The sequence below is a fragment of the Anticarsia gemmatalis genome, chromosome Z (assembly GCF_050436995.1).
Source record: "Anticarsia gemmatalis isolate Benzon Research Colony breed Stoneville strain chromosome Z, ilAntGemm2 primary, whole genome shotgun sequence".
NCBI classification, from domain to species: Eukaryota; Metazoa; Arthropoda; class Insecta; order Lepidoptera; family Erebidae; genus Anticarsia; species Anticarsia gemmatalis.
This window is the reverse complement of record NC_134776.1, coordinates 3,003,198-3,020,239: the sequence shown is the minus strand read 5'-3', so window position 1 is coordinate 3,020,239 and position 17,042 is coordinate 3,003,198. Positions and strand designations below refer to the sequence as shown.

Genomic DNA, 17,042 nt, shown 5'->3' with positions numbered 1-17,042 from the left:
TAAAAATCCTTTTATAATTTACCTGTGCATCAGCAGGTTTGAAGTCCCTAACATATTTGTCCACATAGCTCAAGAGGATTGGTGTGACATATGATTCTATTTTGAACATCTTCAGCTACTATGATCTGCTACTCCACATGATGTTGAGATTTGTCTGGAAAAATAATTATCACACTAATAAGTGCCATAGTCTGTTTATTACTTACACTTTATAAACATCATTTAGCATGAAACTTTTTCTGATTGGAAAAGTTTTAAGGTATGAAGACTATTCACTATTTAATGAAAATACAATAAATTCTGTTTTAAAGTGTAGTAATGGATGTAAGTTCACCTTAGATTGGTATAAAAAATATGTTTTTCAAGCACAACATTTACAGCTCAAGGTTAAACTAAAGAAAGTTCATAATATCTGGGAGCTAGTATTGCAACTGATTGCAACATATTTGTTCAATATTGAGTGCTATCATAAAAACTGGTGTTGATTCAGCCAATTATTGTTGCATTACCTAAGGCAGATCAAATATCAAGTAATCACTCTTGAAATTCCAGAGTATCCAATTTCAAAGTAAGTTTGTCAGTTGATGTAGTTTGTTTTACTTACTTCTATCTTAGTAGCAATGGTTTTACCACCCAGGAGGATAGAATGCCACCTCCCAGAGCGATGTACAACCGCCTTTCTGAAAAATAATCATACCAGCTGTAGTTTGTCGAGAGTAACGTAAATACAACTGCAACTTTGAAACTACATAGGTTATACAATTATGACTCAGTTACCTACTTATCTAGATATTTTACGAGAACATGCATGAGGTAAACCTACTAGAATTATCAACAAATATTTAATCACTTCAGTTTTTTTTTATCAAAAACACATGCACGAAACACAACCTCTTAAAGTAAGTAATTATTAAGTATGCCTCTATCTCAGTAGTTAAAAAGTTTTATAGTGGGCGGCATAGTCCTTTCTTGTAGCTGATAATAATAGTATATCGGTAACTATCGTAGTAAATAAATAATTGAAAAATCAAACAAGGACTCCAACAGGAAGTCGTTTTATAAGAATTAAAGTAATTTTTACTCAAAGAAACATTGCTCTGTTATTACTTACGTTTTATCACACCGTAGATTTATTTAATGGGTATTTATTCACGTAAAACATTTCTATATTTGCATGAATCAACACAGAAATTTTAATTATGGACGCGCACGGACTTCATAGCAAAATAAACATCGAATACGAGTTTATAATCTGTGCAACAAAGTGCCAACTGGATATCGTTCAGAAACATCAAACCAGCGCTCGCTGTCATTATCGTGTTGCCATAGTAGTAACATTGAGTTAAATACTTTTATATCTTGAAATTACTGATATCTTATTTTAAATATGATAGACGGGACATATAGCTTTATTATAATAAACAAATATTAAGTTAAAAAATATGATATTATTCACAGCATGCAAACTTCTGGTTTGAATACTGCTAGTCATTGTATGTTGTACGCCGGCGCTGATATATTGATCTATTCCCACAATGACTAGTAACATTGCATAAAATTTTCTCTGATGACAGATTCGAGACACGATACAAAAGGTCGACGGGTCAGTAAAAATGTATTTTTACAGTAGATTTTAGTTGTCCGTCATGGTTTTTGCTCTTTGCCAAAAAATGTTGTAAAGCTATGGTTTTGTTTGTACGCATGTAAGTTAAATTTTGTTCGCATTCGAATTATTTCCCATTAGGTTAATTTCTGTTGTCATTGTTGCGATGTTTTGTCGATTTTTGTCGTCATTTGCTACAATTTGTTTTTGTTGTATTTGACAAAATAAAGTTATATAATAGGTGATTGCGCTATTGCTTGTATAGAGTCTTTATTAAAGCATTACAACGCATTTTTTCGTTGCCTTATTTATTTGCCATCAAAAGTTGTGTTAGTTTATTTCATACCATTTTTGTGTGAACTTTACTATTTCATGACTATTTTATCTGTTTCATGACTAAAAATTGGCTATGAACCTGTGTTTATTTTGCTATAATTCTTATTTCCACGGGTCTGTTATCATGGAGAAAAAAATATTATAATTTTGATATCATATTAACTGTTTATTTGTTGTCTGTACTAGTATAAGCATCCATTAATTACTTTCATTCTCAATGTTTTGTCATAAACTGAATGATTAGCATCGCACTACCTCTAAATCCTAAAATTCTTCTTTTAGCATGATGCATGGAACATAACAATCATGTATTATTTTAAAACTATACCATTTGACTCTCTGAACTGCATAATAGAGAAAGAAATAAGTTGTTATACAGTCACCAAAAAAATTGGTCAGAAGACTGGTTAAAGAACACAATCAGTAAAGTTGGTATATTAACACAACAATACATAAATTAGCACTTGCAGCATTGGATTAATAATCCATTTCTGGATTGCAAACAGTTTTTTCACATCTCTAAGCATCAATATGAAATAATTGAAACAAATATCACAAGAAAGCATGCAAGCATGTAATATGTCATAGTAATGTACTAAATCTATTAAAATTGTTCATACATCAGTTCCTATACATGCAACAGTTTAATATCGGAATAAACAAAGCCATAATCGGAAGGTCACATTGTCATTAAAACTAGGTATTGCGCTTTTTGTCTGTCTTGTGTCAGTACATCAACACATTTGCTGTGATATACAACCTGGTCTTATTCTGAGTTTTTATTGGGCATTACACACATAATCTTAAATCCTGCGATGAGAGGAAAATATGTTTTGGGGAGACTAATGTATTCATTGTTTTTGAAGATATCAAGAAAATACAGCAATTTCAGGGGTGGTTATCTTTTATTTGCGGAATAAAGCTTCAAGAGTGAGCAAAATTGAATTTAGTGTCTTGTGTTAGGAGGATACAATCAGCCTGGTTTCTAACTGTCTGGATTCTGTCATAATCTTAAGTGTAATGTGTAAACTATTGAGCGTGATGATGACAAGGAGTTATGAGTTAAAATTTCTCAATCGATACTATTTGTGTTGAAACATCAAAGCAGGAATGTGTAATATTACCTGTACAAAATATGTCATTCAATCTTCATACATAATTATGTGAGTGTATAATAATTTTTTTTGCCAAATGAGCTGCTAAGTGTTGCTAAACACAAAACTCAAGCCCAGCTCAAACTGTTTTTGTTAAATTGTCTTTAAGATAAGGAAGGTTTTTATGGAGAGAATCAAGCAAGAGATATAAATGGGTTAGCTAGTTTTGAATGAATTGCTACTACTTATCAGTGTAACAGGTTTGGTTACTAATAAATTTTAATAAGTGCTAAGAAAGGTTTTCAAATTGGGAAAAATATTCAGAAAAACTGTAAGGTGGTTTGGGTTGACAGATACAGAAGGGGTTCAGTGATATGAAGTGTTGTTTTTGCCTTATAGTTATTGATCTCAGCATTGGTTATTGTTATATGAAGTAAAACATTTGTCACATCAGTTTTTATAACTGTTAGCTTACTGGAGGACAAAATAAATTTTTAAAATCTTATGCAATATAGCTATCATCCTGGTAACTATTCCAAGGTACAAGCAAATTGGACAAACAGTTTTGTGATTGGTTCTAATAAGTACTGTGTTTTGTTTCACTAGGAGTCAAAGTTGCTTCATATTGGACCTGTTTCTGATGTTAGTTGGTTCAAATAAATAAATAATGTGTTTGGTGTTGTCATATTGTTTGGTGCAAGTGGTTGAATTGTGGATTCTGCTGAACGGAGACAAATATACAGGTATTCAATGTGAAGTGAGAAAATTACTGTTTTGGTTTTACATTATTGAGCACAATTACTATTCTGTTATAATGTTTATGAATCATAGCTATAGCTAATATGATAATAATATGGTGATGAACGCAACTATGGGTATTTTGGAACCATACCAATGACATCAGTGTAATTTGACAAAATCATCTAGAATACAGTGGCATATAAAAATATTGTATGGTGTTCCTATATTTCATTAATTCCTATGGATTTTATTATGTTCATGTTGCCTTTAGATATTTAACTGGTTTTGCCATTATTTTTCCTTTATGCTGTTATAACATGATATAGACATATTACCTATTCCATTGTGACGTTAACAATTGTGCATTATTGAACACAATATTTATTTTGTGCTGTGTGTTAATAAATTATATCCAATATTCTCTGGGGACAGGCACAGCCATAAGTATTTTGGGTTCATACCACTGGCAGGCAGTGTAATTTGACAAAACCATCAAGAATACAGTGGCATTAAAAATATTACAATGTATGGTGTTCCTATGTTTCTTTCGTAAGGATTATACTATTATCTAAGTTGCCTTAAACATATAGAACTGGTTTTGTCATTATTTTTCCTCTAAGTACAAAGCTTACTTACAGTTATAACACACAAGCATATTACTTTGTTTTGTCATTCTCAAATGAATAAAATTGGTTTTGCAGTGCATTATTGAAGACTATTTCTATTCTTTGTGAAATGTTTATCAATCATAGTCAATTTTCTATGGGAACATACCATAAGTAATTTTAAACCTTACTATGATCAGAAGGCAGTGTAATATGTCATAAACATCAATAATACTGTGGCAATAAGAAATAACACTGGTGTCTCTAATGTATGGTGTTTCTTTAATTCATAAGGATTTTAACCGCGTTGACTTGAAGATATAATTTTTCCTTTAACTGCAGAGTATAATGTACTGTTATAGTTATAATACAAGCAAAGCAATTAGTTTTGCAGTACATTGAGCACAATTTTGATTCTGTGCTAAGTTTATAATCCTAGCTAGTGTTTTATGGGGATTTGATATAATCAATAGTATTTTGAGTATTTGACATGACTGATTGGCAGTGTAATCATCAATAAGTGGCATACAAAATTATTAGAATGTATGATGTTCTTATGTTTCTTTAATTCATAAGGATTTTACCCAAGTGGCCTTTAAGTGACTTTACTGGTTTCATCATTATTTTTCCTTTAAGTAAAGGGTTGCCATTATACTCTTAATTAAAATTTACCTTACTTACCTTATATTGTTATATACTATGATATTATTCGACAATCTCAAGTGATTTCGTTTTGCAGTGCATCAATGAACACATTTTCTTTTCTGTGCCACATGTTTATAAGTCATAGCCAATATTCTATAGGGAAGGACATAATCATGAGAACCATGTAATACACTGTTAGAACATATTATAAGTATATTATGCTGTTTGAACGTTCTCAACTACATTGACAATTGTTTCTGCTGTGCATTATTGAACATAATTTATATACTGTGATGTTTATAAATCATAGCCAATATTCTATGGGGAGGGGTGTACCTGTGTAACCATAAGAAATTTGGAACCATATCATGGCTAACAGGCAGTGTAATTGGAGAAAATTAAGGATTGGTGTCGTTTATGTATAATGAGCCTGTTTCTAAAATAAGATTTATATGCGAGTTGCCTTTAATTCATTCTGCTGGTTTATAGCACATAGTTTACCAAATACTGTTGTAATATTTGTTTTGTGGAGTGCATTATTGGACAAAATCTCACCATTTTATTGTTATAAGTTGTAGCTATTATTCTATGGGGATACAGACAGCCATTCATATTTTGGGACCAGCACTCGACTGGTGGTGTAATTGGGCAAAATATGAAGAATAGTGTTAGATAATAATATAAATATTAGATTGGTGTCTTTAATGTATGGTGTGTTCCTTTGCTTCTATTCATAAAGATTTTACCGGAGTTACCTTTAAGAGATTTAACTGGTTTTATTATTATTGTTCCTGTAAGTGCAGAGCTTACCTTAAGCCCTTATAAAATTATACAAGCTATGATTCTGTTTGGACACTCTTAACTTGATTGTCAATTGGTTCTGCAGTGCATTATTTGAATACAATCTATAATACTGTTTATGAATTATAGCTGTTAATCTATGGTGACCGACCATAAGTATTTTGTGACCATACCATGACTGATAGGCAGTGCAATCTTGCAAAAACATCAAGAATAGAGATTTGATTCAAATATCAGATTGATTTCTTTAATGTATGGTATCCTTTGTTTTTTTTTTTAACCGGAGTTGTATTACCATAATTTTTGGAACAAGAGTATTACGTTTGGACGTTCTCAAATGATAATCGTGTAATTCGTACCTACAAATATCCTAATAATTGTTTAGACTAAGTATGATTGCGTTTGACAATAGGCTTTTGGAAAAGCTTACCTATTGGATCGAAGCATGCACTGCATTTTTAACAAAGACAGTCGTAACGTGAATACTCGTTAGCGTTCGCTTGCAATTAGGTGTCCAAAGAAAATAATTTAAATTTGAATTTATCTATATTTATTCTATCTGGCTGGAATAATTTCTTCTTTTAAATTACATTTCGTTCCACGTATTAATCATGACTTTACTGACAGTTGATTGAGTGTCGATGGTTTTTGTCGTAAGGAATAAATTACCTAGAATCTTATAAACGCGAACGGCAGTCTCGCTATTATTTCGTCTGCATATTTATTATTTATGTTATTTATTATGTTTCTAACAACATTTTGTCGGCGAACCATTTAGGTACGCCGATTTTTTTATGATGATATTTCTATCAAATTTGCGACTGTATCCGGTATTTTTTTTTTCAATGAAATTATGAGACATAATTTATTTGTGTGGATATGTCTAAAATCGGTTGTTTCGAAAATTATGTTAATAACTTAACCATACTAAATTTACATAATATCGGTTTTTTTGAAACAAACTATCGAAAAAGAAAAGGTCAATAACCTCGCCCAATCCGGAAATGAGCATAAAATTACGTCAAGACTACTCAAGATACATCGTAATAATTTTGCTATCTCCCAGATTTTATACCCTTACCATGAACCAAAATCGTAACTTCATTCGAGTATATTCGATTGAAACTCGCCCGGCTAGTACTGAAAACTGTAAGTCACTTCTCGCGTAAATCTAAGTCGAGAAATTGTAGTAACGACGGCCCGGGGGTGCAGCGGTGCAGGGTGCAGGGCATCAATAAAAATCAATACCTGTCATGTCGCTGAACGGCGCACCTCGTTCCCGTCAGCGTTGCGCGCAATCGCGGTGCATCCGGGCTAGCTAGCCTTTATTCATTCGAGCAAGACCTAGGCCCGGGCACGCAGCTAAGCAGTACTTTGTCTGATTGGGGACATAAGAAGAACATTTAAAGGTCAGTAAATGTAGGCTAATTGTATAGAAGCGCGGAATTATGAGTGTGTTATTGCAGGATTGCGTTCATTTCGGTTTTTAAATGAGATTTAGTCAACGGCGTTGTTTCATCCGGCCACGTTCTTTGGGCGTTTCCAATCTAGGTCTCGGCGTCGGGCGTGGCGACACTAGTTGCTTGCTACCAACGATTGCCTTACTTCGTGGTAGCTCAGCTAGTATCTTGTTAGCATCTTGTTAGCTGTTTAAATAGGTAATGCCCAAATTCTTCGAGCCCTAATGGCTGCGGGCGTTCAGGCACCGGTTCAGGAAGACAGGTTTTTTCCACAAGAAATGTGTTGTGTATAGCTCGCCAAAGCATGGCTACAGATTCTGGGCAATATTGTTTCGAACAAATTTGTGTAAATTACGATAATTTTGTTTCAGGAACAGAGCAAATTCCATGGCAACCATAAAATATTCTTAAGCATAACGTAACATAGGAGGACAATGTTAATGCATGTACAGAACAATTTTAAGAGACTTTGTGTAGCTAGGCTAGTTGTGAATTTTTGTCTCTGCGTATATGTGATAATTTAAATATGACTCTTATTAGTTACACATAGAAAGCTATGTTGAAATTGAACAGTTTTTCCAGATATTTATGGTTTACATGTGAAAAAGTTAACAAAACACATGTAAGGAGGTATACACATTTCATTAATAAGAGGAGGATATGCAGCTCGGAGAACACAGACATAATACTTAGAGCTCAGGTTCACTCGAGTCTGGTGTTGAGACAACACGGGCCCGGGAAGAAGCGCTCTAAGATTAAAATACCTCCATTCGATTCTGATGGTAGCAAGAAAAACGACCCAATGAGTAAAAGAGAAAATTTCCAACCAACGACTAAACATGTATGTTACGGGGGAGGTAAATTTGATGTGTAAGTATTTTATACTTTTACACAATTATGTTGTCGTAACAGATACATGAATTCAGCAAAAATGACTCGATGGTTTGATTACTCGGTCTTTATTGTGATTATTAGGTCTGAAGGACGAACACCAGTTACTCCTTTTCAAACATGGATCAAAACGGAGGTACCAGAGGAACCACCAGACCCTGGGCAGAGCCGGAGGGAAATACCTAGAGACTTTCGGGTCTGGGAGCCAGTAGGCAGGCGGAATACCTCCACTGAAAGTAAGTAGATAATTAAGCTCATTTTTGATTAGTCTTACTTACACTGTGATGTAACATTTTCTTTGTTCTTCTAGATTGTGAAACATTCCAATTTAAAGTGCTGTCCTACAATGTGCTCGCCCAGTACCTTCTGGAGTGCCATCCATACCTCTACACCGGCTGCGACCCGGACAACCTAAAATGGAGGCTTAGATCCTCCCGTATATATGAAGAGATAGTCGAGTTAGCTCCTGATGTAAGTATATTTTTAACTGACAAGGAAGTAGGACTAATTTATTAGAATGGGTTTTCTAATGAATATATTTGGGGAGTTTTTATTGTTGACTCATCATAAATAAAAAACATGTCTTATAAACATAAATTAACATGATCAAAGGGGCTAACTTATGATTTTTATGGAAATACTATGATCAATGGTCAAAGCACATCAGCATTGTGATTATTTTGGGATCAAAGATCCAATGCCCAGTTTCCATACATAATATTTATTATTTATGACGACATTTTGGGTGTGGTCGGTTTCAAAAGAACATATTGATATACAATGGTTGATGTTAAACAAAGGAAGCTCTACCGAGTCTCAGTATTACAAAAGCTTTTTACTTAGTCTAGCCTTTTTACTGATCTATTGGATACATTCTTTGAGCTATTTCTATATGCCTGTAGACATAACTTCTAATATCTTCTCTTGTTCGCAGATCTTATGCCTCCAAGAGGTGCAATCATCACATATAGCTGATTTCTACAACCGCTTCAATGAGATTGGCTACGTTGGGATTTTCAAGCAGAAAACTGGGCAACGCCAAGATGGGTGCGCCATATACTACAAGAGTTCACGTTTTCATCTAGTGGAGCAAATACATGTGAGTACAGAACCTCTTTTTTTATAAATTTAACTTAACAGTATTGAGTGGTCAAAGGTCTCATGACATTCTTGTGTCTGGCTGGCGTTCTTCATCTTAACATGGTCTTTGGGAAGCTGCAAAGTGTACTGTTTAATGAATGATGGTGTTGGTCCTAATTTACAACAAACTGGCCCTGAGACTTTCATAATAAGAATATTGTACTGTATTAATAAAAACCTGTGTGTCTAAACTTATTTTCCCCATAGTATTAAGTGCTCCATTTCTGATTGTGTCATGATATTGTGTTTTACGGATATTTAAAACGGATAACATATAACAAGATGGCGGTTCTAGAAAGATCTCTAGCTTTGATCATAAAATATCTCGGTATGATTGATGTGGTTCATGATGGATAATTATTATTCTATGGGCTAGAGGCAAGTGAAGAATATATTCAGTGGTACTCATTGTCTTTGGTGGGTGAACATTCTGAGAGAATTAATAAGTGGTTTGCTGAACAATGCGGAGAGCTAATGATAAAGTCAGTTCTTCTTGATCATAATCTTCGGTTGCTCTTACTAAGTCCATATTTTATGAACCAGTTTAAAAATATAGGCTTGAATCTAGTGTCAATACAACGTTTATTATGCAAATTCGAAAGGTCTAAGGTGAGAACATAACTCATGGAAAATGTACTATATAAAACATATTGTAGGTACTTTATGCCATTTTCCTTATCGCCAAACAATGGAATATATCCGGCTTTTATTATGAAGTGTTACAATGAGCCCTCGACAACATGGGAACGTGTATTGATTATTATCTTATATCTAATTTTGGGATGGAAACAGACATGTTTTTGTTCCTTTCGACGTAATACTTGACGATTTTCCTCAAGACTCGAACAATGCTTGTCTACGTTGTGTTATTACCTACTTACAAATTCTAATTATGGTGGTCGTGATTTGTATTTGAGTTCAAGGCACAATAAACTGGTACAAATGTCTTTTGCAAAGGTTTTCAATCAGGTGAATGGATTTTTTGGTGCGATGACATTGTGTGAATTTTACAATTTGAACGGTTACAATCATAAAGAGGAAAGCACAGCATCTTGGCCTTTCATGGCAGGAAGTAATTGTTATGAAAGATTAGAAGTGTTGGCCTAGCAGTGGTATTCTAAGTGTTCTCAAAAAAATCTATATGATATGTTTAAAAGAAAATTCAATTGAAAAATATAATGAGAGCGGTCCATTTTGTTTATGCATCAGTAATTAGTATCTGCCCGAACAATGATTTATATTGAGATTGGTATCTTGTTTGGAGTTTCCTGTTTTGTGGTAAATTTTATGATGTTCCTTGCAAAGAGAGAGTACATTTTGCACTATGAGAATCTGGTACTCTATCAAACATAGTGCATTACAGCGGGATACATAGTGCAATACAGCGGGATACATAGTGCAATACAGCGGGATACATAGTGCTATCAAGAGAAACTATAAGATACAGTTATGAGTAAAATATTCAAATAAAGAAATAGAATCAGTGTAGTCCAATGTGTAGAATCAGTATTTAGTGACTGTCCTGACAATGATTTAAATTGAGATTGGTATCTTGTTTGGAGTTGCCAATTTGTGCTAAATTTTATTGTGGTTAGGGTAATGGTTTGAAAGAGCCCACGTAGTACATTTGGCATTATGAGCATCTTGTACTACATCAAACATAGAGGATTACAGCGGGATACAAAGTGCTATCAAATGAATCTATGAGATATGGTTATGAGTAAATAGTCCAATGTGTAGCAAAATCAGTAATTAGCAGCTGTCCTAACAATGATTTGTATTGAAATTGAAATCTTGTGTCATGTTGCCTATTTTGTGCCAAATTTTATTGTTTCTTTGAAAGAGCCTACTAAATTTTGCATTGTGAGCATCAGGCACTAAACAAATCAATCTAAATCAAATACATAGGGATACATACTGCTATCAAGAGAATCTATAAGATATTGTTACAAATAAGTTCAAAATGAAACTTAGAATCAGTTTGTTTAAGAATCAGTAATTAGTATCTGTCCTAACAATGATTTGTATTGGGATTGGAATCTGGTTTGGAGTTGGTGTTTTGTGTCACATTTTATTATGTTCCTAACGAAGACCCCACACAACATATTATGAACATCTAGTACTCTATTAAACATAGTGCAGTACAGCGGGATGCAAAGTGCCATCAAGGGAATCTATAAGTTATTAATATGGTTGCAAGTCAATTGAACTGAAAATGAGAATCAATGCAATCCTTTTTCTTTCAGAATCAGTAATTAGTCGATCTCCTATAAACCATTTGTCAATGTATTAAGATTGGTTCTTGTTTGGATTTGCCAGCTTTGTGCCAAATTTTATTATGTTGCTTTGAAAGATCCACATCCACAGTACATTTTGCATTATGAGCATCTGGTACGCTATGAAACACAATCTGAACATAAGAACATAGAACATATCCTTCAGTGCTGAACCCGCTTGCTCTAATTTGTGACTGTTGTTTTGAAACAAGTCAATATTGTCAATGCTGATTGAAGACCGTTCTTGTAAATTTTTGGTTAATTTTAGTGTAAAATTTGCAGAAATAAGTGACTGTCAGTACTACATTAGCATCTTCAGATGTTTTCTAGAACGATTTCTGAATAGATTTGAATAATATTACTATTGACTATTGTCGCGTACGGGCTGATCTTATCGAAGTGTTATCAGATTATTTTCATATTTTACACCAGTGAACTCTAATCTTTGTATATTATATTTTATCGTCTTGAATCTTGATGATTGACATCACTATTTAATTCTCAGTGAATTTATTGCGGATATTTTTACATATAGCTTCCTTTGCAATATTTTGCAGTGTGGGTCTCCACACTGCAAAATAATTTAGTATTCACTAGTCAGTGTTTCTTAACCTGTGGTCCCCGGACCTCTGGGAGTCCTGATCTGTAAAGGAATAGTTTGGAAATAAGAAATGTCCTGTTTTAGCTTTTTAGTTAGTCTCAAAATAATAATGTCAGCAATATAAACACTGCTTAGTAGCAGAATGCTATTTTGGGTATCCAGGTGGTCCTTGAAATTGTTCCTAGGAGTTAAGCGAACTGGAAAATGTTAAGAAACATTTCTGTTGCTTAAAAAGCTTTTAAACCACGGCTTATTCTGCGGCTTACTTTTTTTAGTGGATTTGATTGTTTATCTTCTCTTTCATGAAAAGCAATTAAATATGAGAGAACCTTTGTTATTAACCTTATAACCGGTTTCTGATTTACATGTGACAGTTTATTTTTTATGTCCCCTACCGAATTCTTGTATAGATATTTGGATCTCTAATCTATACTAAATACACTTATACTATTAATTTAATAATATAAAGCTGATGATTTGGGTTAATTGTTTGTTTGACCGCGTTACATCTCAAAAAGTACTGGTTCGAATTGAAAGAATATTATGGTGTTGAAGAGTCCGTTTATTGGGGAAGGCTATAAAACTACATTACATCCCGCTCTGACTTATAGTAATAGTAGTGGAGCAGTATTATTTCTTTTGTTGTAAAAATGGAGAACCTTTGTCCATACGCGCCGCTAGTTTGAAATAAATCGTATATGAGAAGTATACGAGTATCAACAATAAATAAATAAAACGTTTGTTTCTAACATTGTATTATCGTTTGTAATGGCCCAAATTCTTGACCCGGTCGTGATCCTTACTACGGTTTCACAGGAACACACCGAATTGGACTAACACTAATGATTTATCGCTGTATTGTGTTAATTATTGTTTATGTACGTTTTACAAAGAATTGAACGTCAATAATAATATTTTGATCGTCTTGGGCGATAATAGCCTTAAGAAGGAGATTGTCTTTCACCGTTTATTTTGGTAGACTTAAGACGATGATTTTTAGAATTGTGTGGATGATCTAAATTTCGGGTTAGTGAGTAATTTAAATTTTTTTGGACTTGGACTTAAATAGAGATTTTTCCTGTTTTTGAAAAACTCTCGTTAGACCCACCTGCGCTCTCAAGTATATAGTAGTCTATTTTACCCGCCGGGTCTCGGTATTGAAACACTTAACAAGCTATTGTAGAAATAAATTTAAAACATTAACTTAATATCTGTTAAAAATATTGAAAAAGAGCTGAGCGTCCTCCAAAATTTGTAGCTCCATGATTTTATCCAAAGAAATCTAAGTCTATTAATACATTCATACACTTACATGCCACTGCGACCATGAAGCAGTGGACAGCTGGCGAGCTACAAGCTGGCGATAAACTAACAATATCATTGCGACACCATATAGCGACAGTTCAAGGTGTTCATACTAGTCGTTTGATATATAAAATAATTATAAACGACATTTTTTATGTAAACCAACCTACAAGTATGTATACAGTATCTAGTACTTTACATTTTCTTGATACCGCGTTTCTTACGGGCAGTGGCATTTTTGTAAACCTTTAAAATTATAATAATTTTCATTGCTTTAATCTAACTAAAACAAAATTATTAAGGATTTTTTTAATTATACATTCAATTCGGAAGTGAATCCAGTCTATAACAACAAACTCGACCTTCTCAAGTTTCAAGGTCCCCCTTTACTCTACATAGTCATAAGTATACTCTATCAGCGAGGGGAGCTCAGCGAATGGGGTTGGAAACCTTTTATTGATTATGGTACTACAGCTGAGCTATACATTTATATTTCAATGCCAGACGAGGGGTGGGACGGGCCGTCTGTCTGGCGCTCTGTAGGTATAGGGATGCTGAGCGTCTAGTGCACTTCCCATGTCTGTCCGCGGCGGTTGTATCAATAAAATGGCCGCCGAAGCCGAGTTAAAATATTTGTAAATTAGTTGTTCAAGTCCATATACGTGAGAAATATTTGAATATTACACAGTCATGTAAGTTTCTGCTATGCGTGTACCAGTGAGAGTGTAGTAACCTAGGTGATAGAATAATTGGATAGTATCATTTGTAACGGTGCCGTCTGTACTTAGTTAAAATGGAGATACATAGTTTTTCAAAGCTCAAGCTTAATCCCAATGCAAATATTTGCCAATATTTATCATAATTTACGGCGTTTTTTCGCTTTGTTCAAGAATATTATAAGGAATCCAAGAAGCTGTTTCTGAAATCATTCTCAATTGTTATAGGTGGAATTCTTCCAGCCGGAGCTTCCGATCTTGAACCGCGATAACATAGGCATGATGGTGAAGTTGATGCCTGTTAGTCTGCCCTCCTCTCCGATAGTGGTGGCCACCACCCATCTGCTTTATAACCCAAAGAGGACCGATGTCAGACTGGCGCAGATGCAGGTCTTTCTCGCTGAGATAGACCGGTTCGCTTATTGCAATAACGGCCTAGAGTGAGTATCTAATTTTAGGAATTCCCGACTCTGATGTCATGAATACAAAAACATATTCGAAAACTATCGAGTGATGTTAATGTCTGCACTATTATGTTAATCGTCTTATGAAATAAAGAACCCTCTAGTAAACTACCCTTTAGTAAACTACTTCATAATGAGGAAACTCATCTAACAAGAGTTGTGAAATCATTGACAGACACGATTTTGATAAAAAAAGAGTATCATATTAAAAATTTTTAACAAATGAACGGATTTCTATTTCAGATCGGGTCATCTGCCTATAATCCTGACGGGTGATTTTAATTCGACGCCCGATAGCGCTGTCGTAAGGCTTTTAGACAGTGGCACGCTTATGTAAATATATTATTATAACTATTGAGTACAGTTCGATATTTTTGATCTTAAGGTGCAGCGCAGACGACAGACTATCCGTGACGCACTTTTTAGTCTGTGAAAATAGAACTTATGCCATTATATGCACTAACGCACACAACGCGCAAAAAGTCCGGCGCGTTAGTACATATAATTTCGTAAGTTCTATTTTCACGGACTAAAAAGTGCGTCAAGGATAGTCTGTCGTCTGCGTTGCACCTAAGTATCGATGAAACAAGGATTTTTCTTTTGTTTGACAGGGCGAGCCCCTTCCGCGATGCTTCGGACTGGGAGCGTATCGGTGTTACCGATAACTGTCAACACCTATCCGTGTATTTAAATCGGCAGGAGGGACTAACCACCGAATTCAGGAAGACTAAGGTAAATAGTAAAACCTTACCTTACTGCCTAATACATACTTTGATTGATGGTACTGGTACAGCTTAACTAAAACGATTTAATAAAATTAAATGTTTTCAATTGTCCCCTGTCCTTTCGTATAAATCTAAATGTAATGAACTGTTATATTGTTCACAGATTTACAACTCTGAATATAGCAACATACCGCCGGTAGGTCCGGAGCCGACGAGTAATAGGTTCGTGGACCAGTTCAGCGAGCTGTTTAACAGCGACACCATCGGCCACTCGCTGCGTCTGCGTTCCGTCTACGACAAATATAAACATAACGAAACACCCGAGGCTACTACCTTCCAAGAATACTGGGTTACCGTTGACTACATCTACTTTAGGTAATTTTATTTGTCTCTCTTTCTGACTTCGTACTAGGATCTCTTTAGTAAAATACTCACAAAAAATATAAAGCTGAAAAGTTTGTTTGTTTGAACGCGCTGAACTCAGAAACTACTGGTTGGAATTGAAAAATTGTTTTTATGTTCATTTATTAATGAAGGTTATATAACAGTCAATCAGTCAGTCAGGACAAGTATTCATTATGTTTAGATTGTCCTCAATGTATTCAGTATATGGCAATAAGCTCGCCCCCCTATTACATGACAAACATTGTAAACTGCGAAATGTGGGTGTATTTCATACACATCTGCCAACACCTTCGGGTATAACAGTAGCGATTCTCAAGTCGCGACGGTGCCCGCTAATCTATTATGAAGACAGTAAGAAGTTAGTGAAGTTGTGAAGATGAAGATTTTTCAATACGCCTTATGGTTCTAGAGACATTCGCATTTTATTCTGCGAATGTCTCTAGAACCGTAGGGTGCATGAAAACAAAATTCACCATTGAAGATTACGCTCATTGTGTAAGTAAAATATACTGAACACGGGAAAAAAAATAACACCATGTTATAAAATTTAAAAAAAAATTGGAATAAACCATTTTTTCTGTTCTCTGTATTGTTTCTCTGTGTGTTACATTTCCGCCTGACTATTATTTCCTTTTGTTACTACATCGTATTGTTAACCTAGTGTCAAAACTAGTCAAAGCCAACGTTGCCTACATTAAAAAAGACACCCATTGTTCAAATTTAATGTTTATAACTTCTATAGTTTGGGCTGTGCGATGATAATCATTCAGTCAATCAATCAGTCAGTCAGAACAAGTATATTTATATGTGTAGACACTAGATTGAACATTAACATATTTGTTAACAGCTACTGCACCTCGCTGAAGCTGGTGGAACGACTGCGGCTGCCGACGGCAGCGGAGTGCGAAGTATTAGGTCGTCTGCCGAACGAAGTGTACGGCTCTGACCACCTGGCCCTCGCGGCAACCTTTCAACTACGATCATATGGGAACCAGTTATAGCGGTACGCCCCTGACCCACCTCCTCTCGACGCATTTACAGCAACTGCACTGCGAAAAATGGACGACGCTGCGCTGCCTGTCGCGCTGGAAATGGTCATTCGCGCCAGAGAACGTGCAAGGGAAAGACAAAGGATTGAACTAGGTGAAAACGTACCTGGTGTAAGCGGTAACTTATTTGGTCCAGGTCTGTCAGTTGCAACTCGTGGTCGTGGGAATTTAGTTGGACCAGGCCA

The 17,042-nt window shown here is 34.8% G+C and overlaps 2 protein-coding genes across 9 annotated transcripts in view; one reads left to right on the top strand and one right to left on the bottom strand.

Annotated features, from left to right (window-relative positions):
* Vps13B (vacuolar protein sorting 13B) overlaps window positions 1–1,252 on the bottom strand; it is an 88,864-nt gene extending 87,612 nt beyond the window's left edge. For both annotated transcript variants that reach the window (XM_076134290.1, XM_076134291.1), the window contains exons 1-3: window positions 1,112–1,252; window positions 605–680; window positions 23–154 (exon numbers count right to left, since the gene is read on the bottom strand). In XM_076134290.1, the coding sequence (XP_075990405.1) occupies window positions 23–109 (87 nt within the window). In that variant the 5' untranslated portion in view covers window positions 110–154; window positions 605–680; window positions 1,112–1,252. The remainder of the gene's footprint in view (window positions 1–22; window positions 155–604; window positions 681–1,111) is intronic.
* A 278-nt stretch (window positions 1,253–1,530) lies between these two features.
* LOC142986766 (protein angel-like) lies at window positions 1,531–16,809 on the top strand. Of its 7 annotated transcripts, none has more exons than XM_076135440.1 (11): window positions 6,863–7,234; window positions 7,657–7,731; window positions 7,868–8,155; window positions 8,261–8,412; window positions 8,487–8,647; window positions 9,111–9,275; window positions 14,443–14,654; window positions 14,922–15,011; window positions 15,290–15,410; window positions 15,567–15,778; window positions 16,656–16,809. In XM_076135440.1, the coding sequence occupies exons 3-11, from the start codon at window positions 8,088–8,090 to the stop codon at window positions 16,807–16,809; spliced, it is 1,335 nt and encodes a 444-aa protein (XP_075991555.1). In that variant the 5' UTR covers window positions 6,863–7,234; window positions 7,657–7,731; window positions 7,868–8,087. The 7 variants fall into 7 exon arrangements, with proteins under 7 accessions (XP_075991552.1, XP_075991557.1, XP_075991551.1 ...); XM_076135441.1 differs by having other exon boundaries at window positions 7,859–8,155; XM_076135437.1 differs by lacking the exons at window positions 6,863–7,234; window positions 7,657–7,731 and adding an exon at window positions 1,531–1,603.
* Window positions 16,810–17,042: the final 233 nt, after the last annotated feature.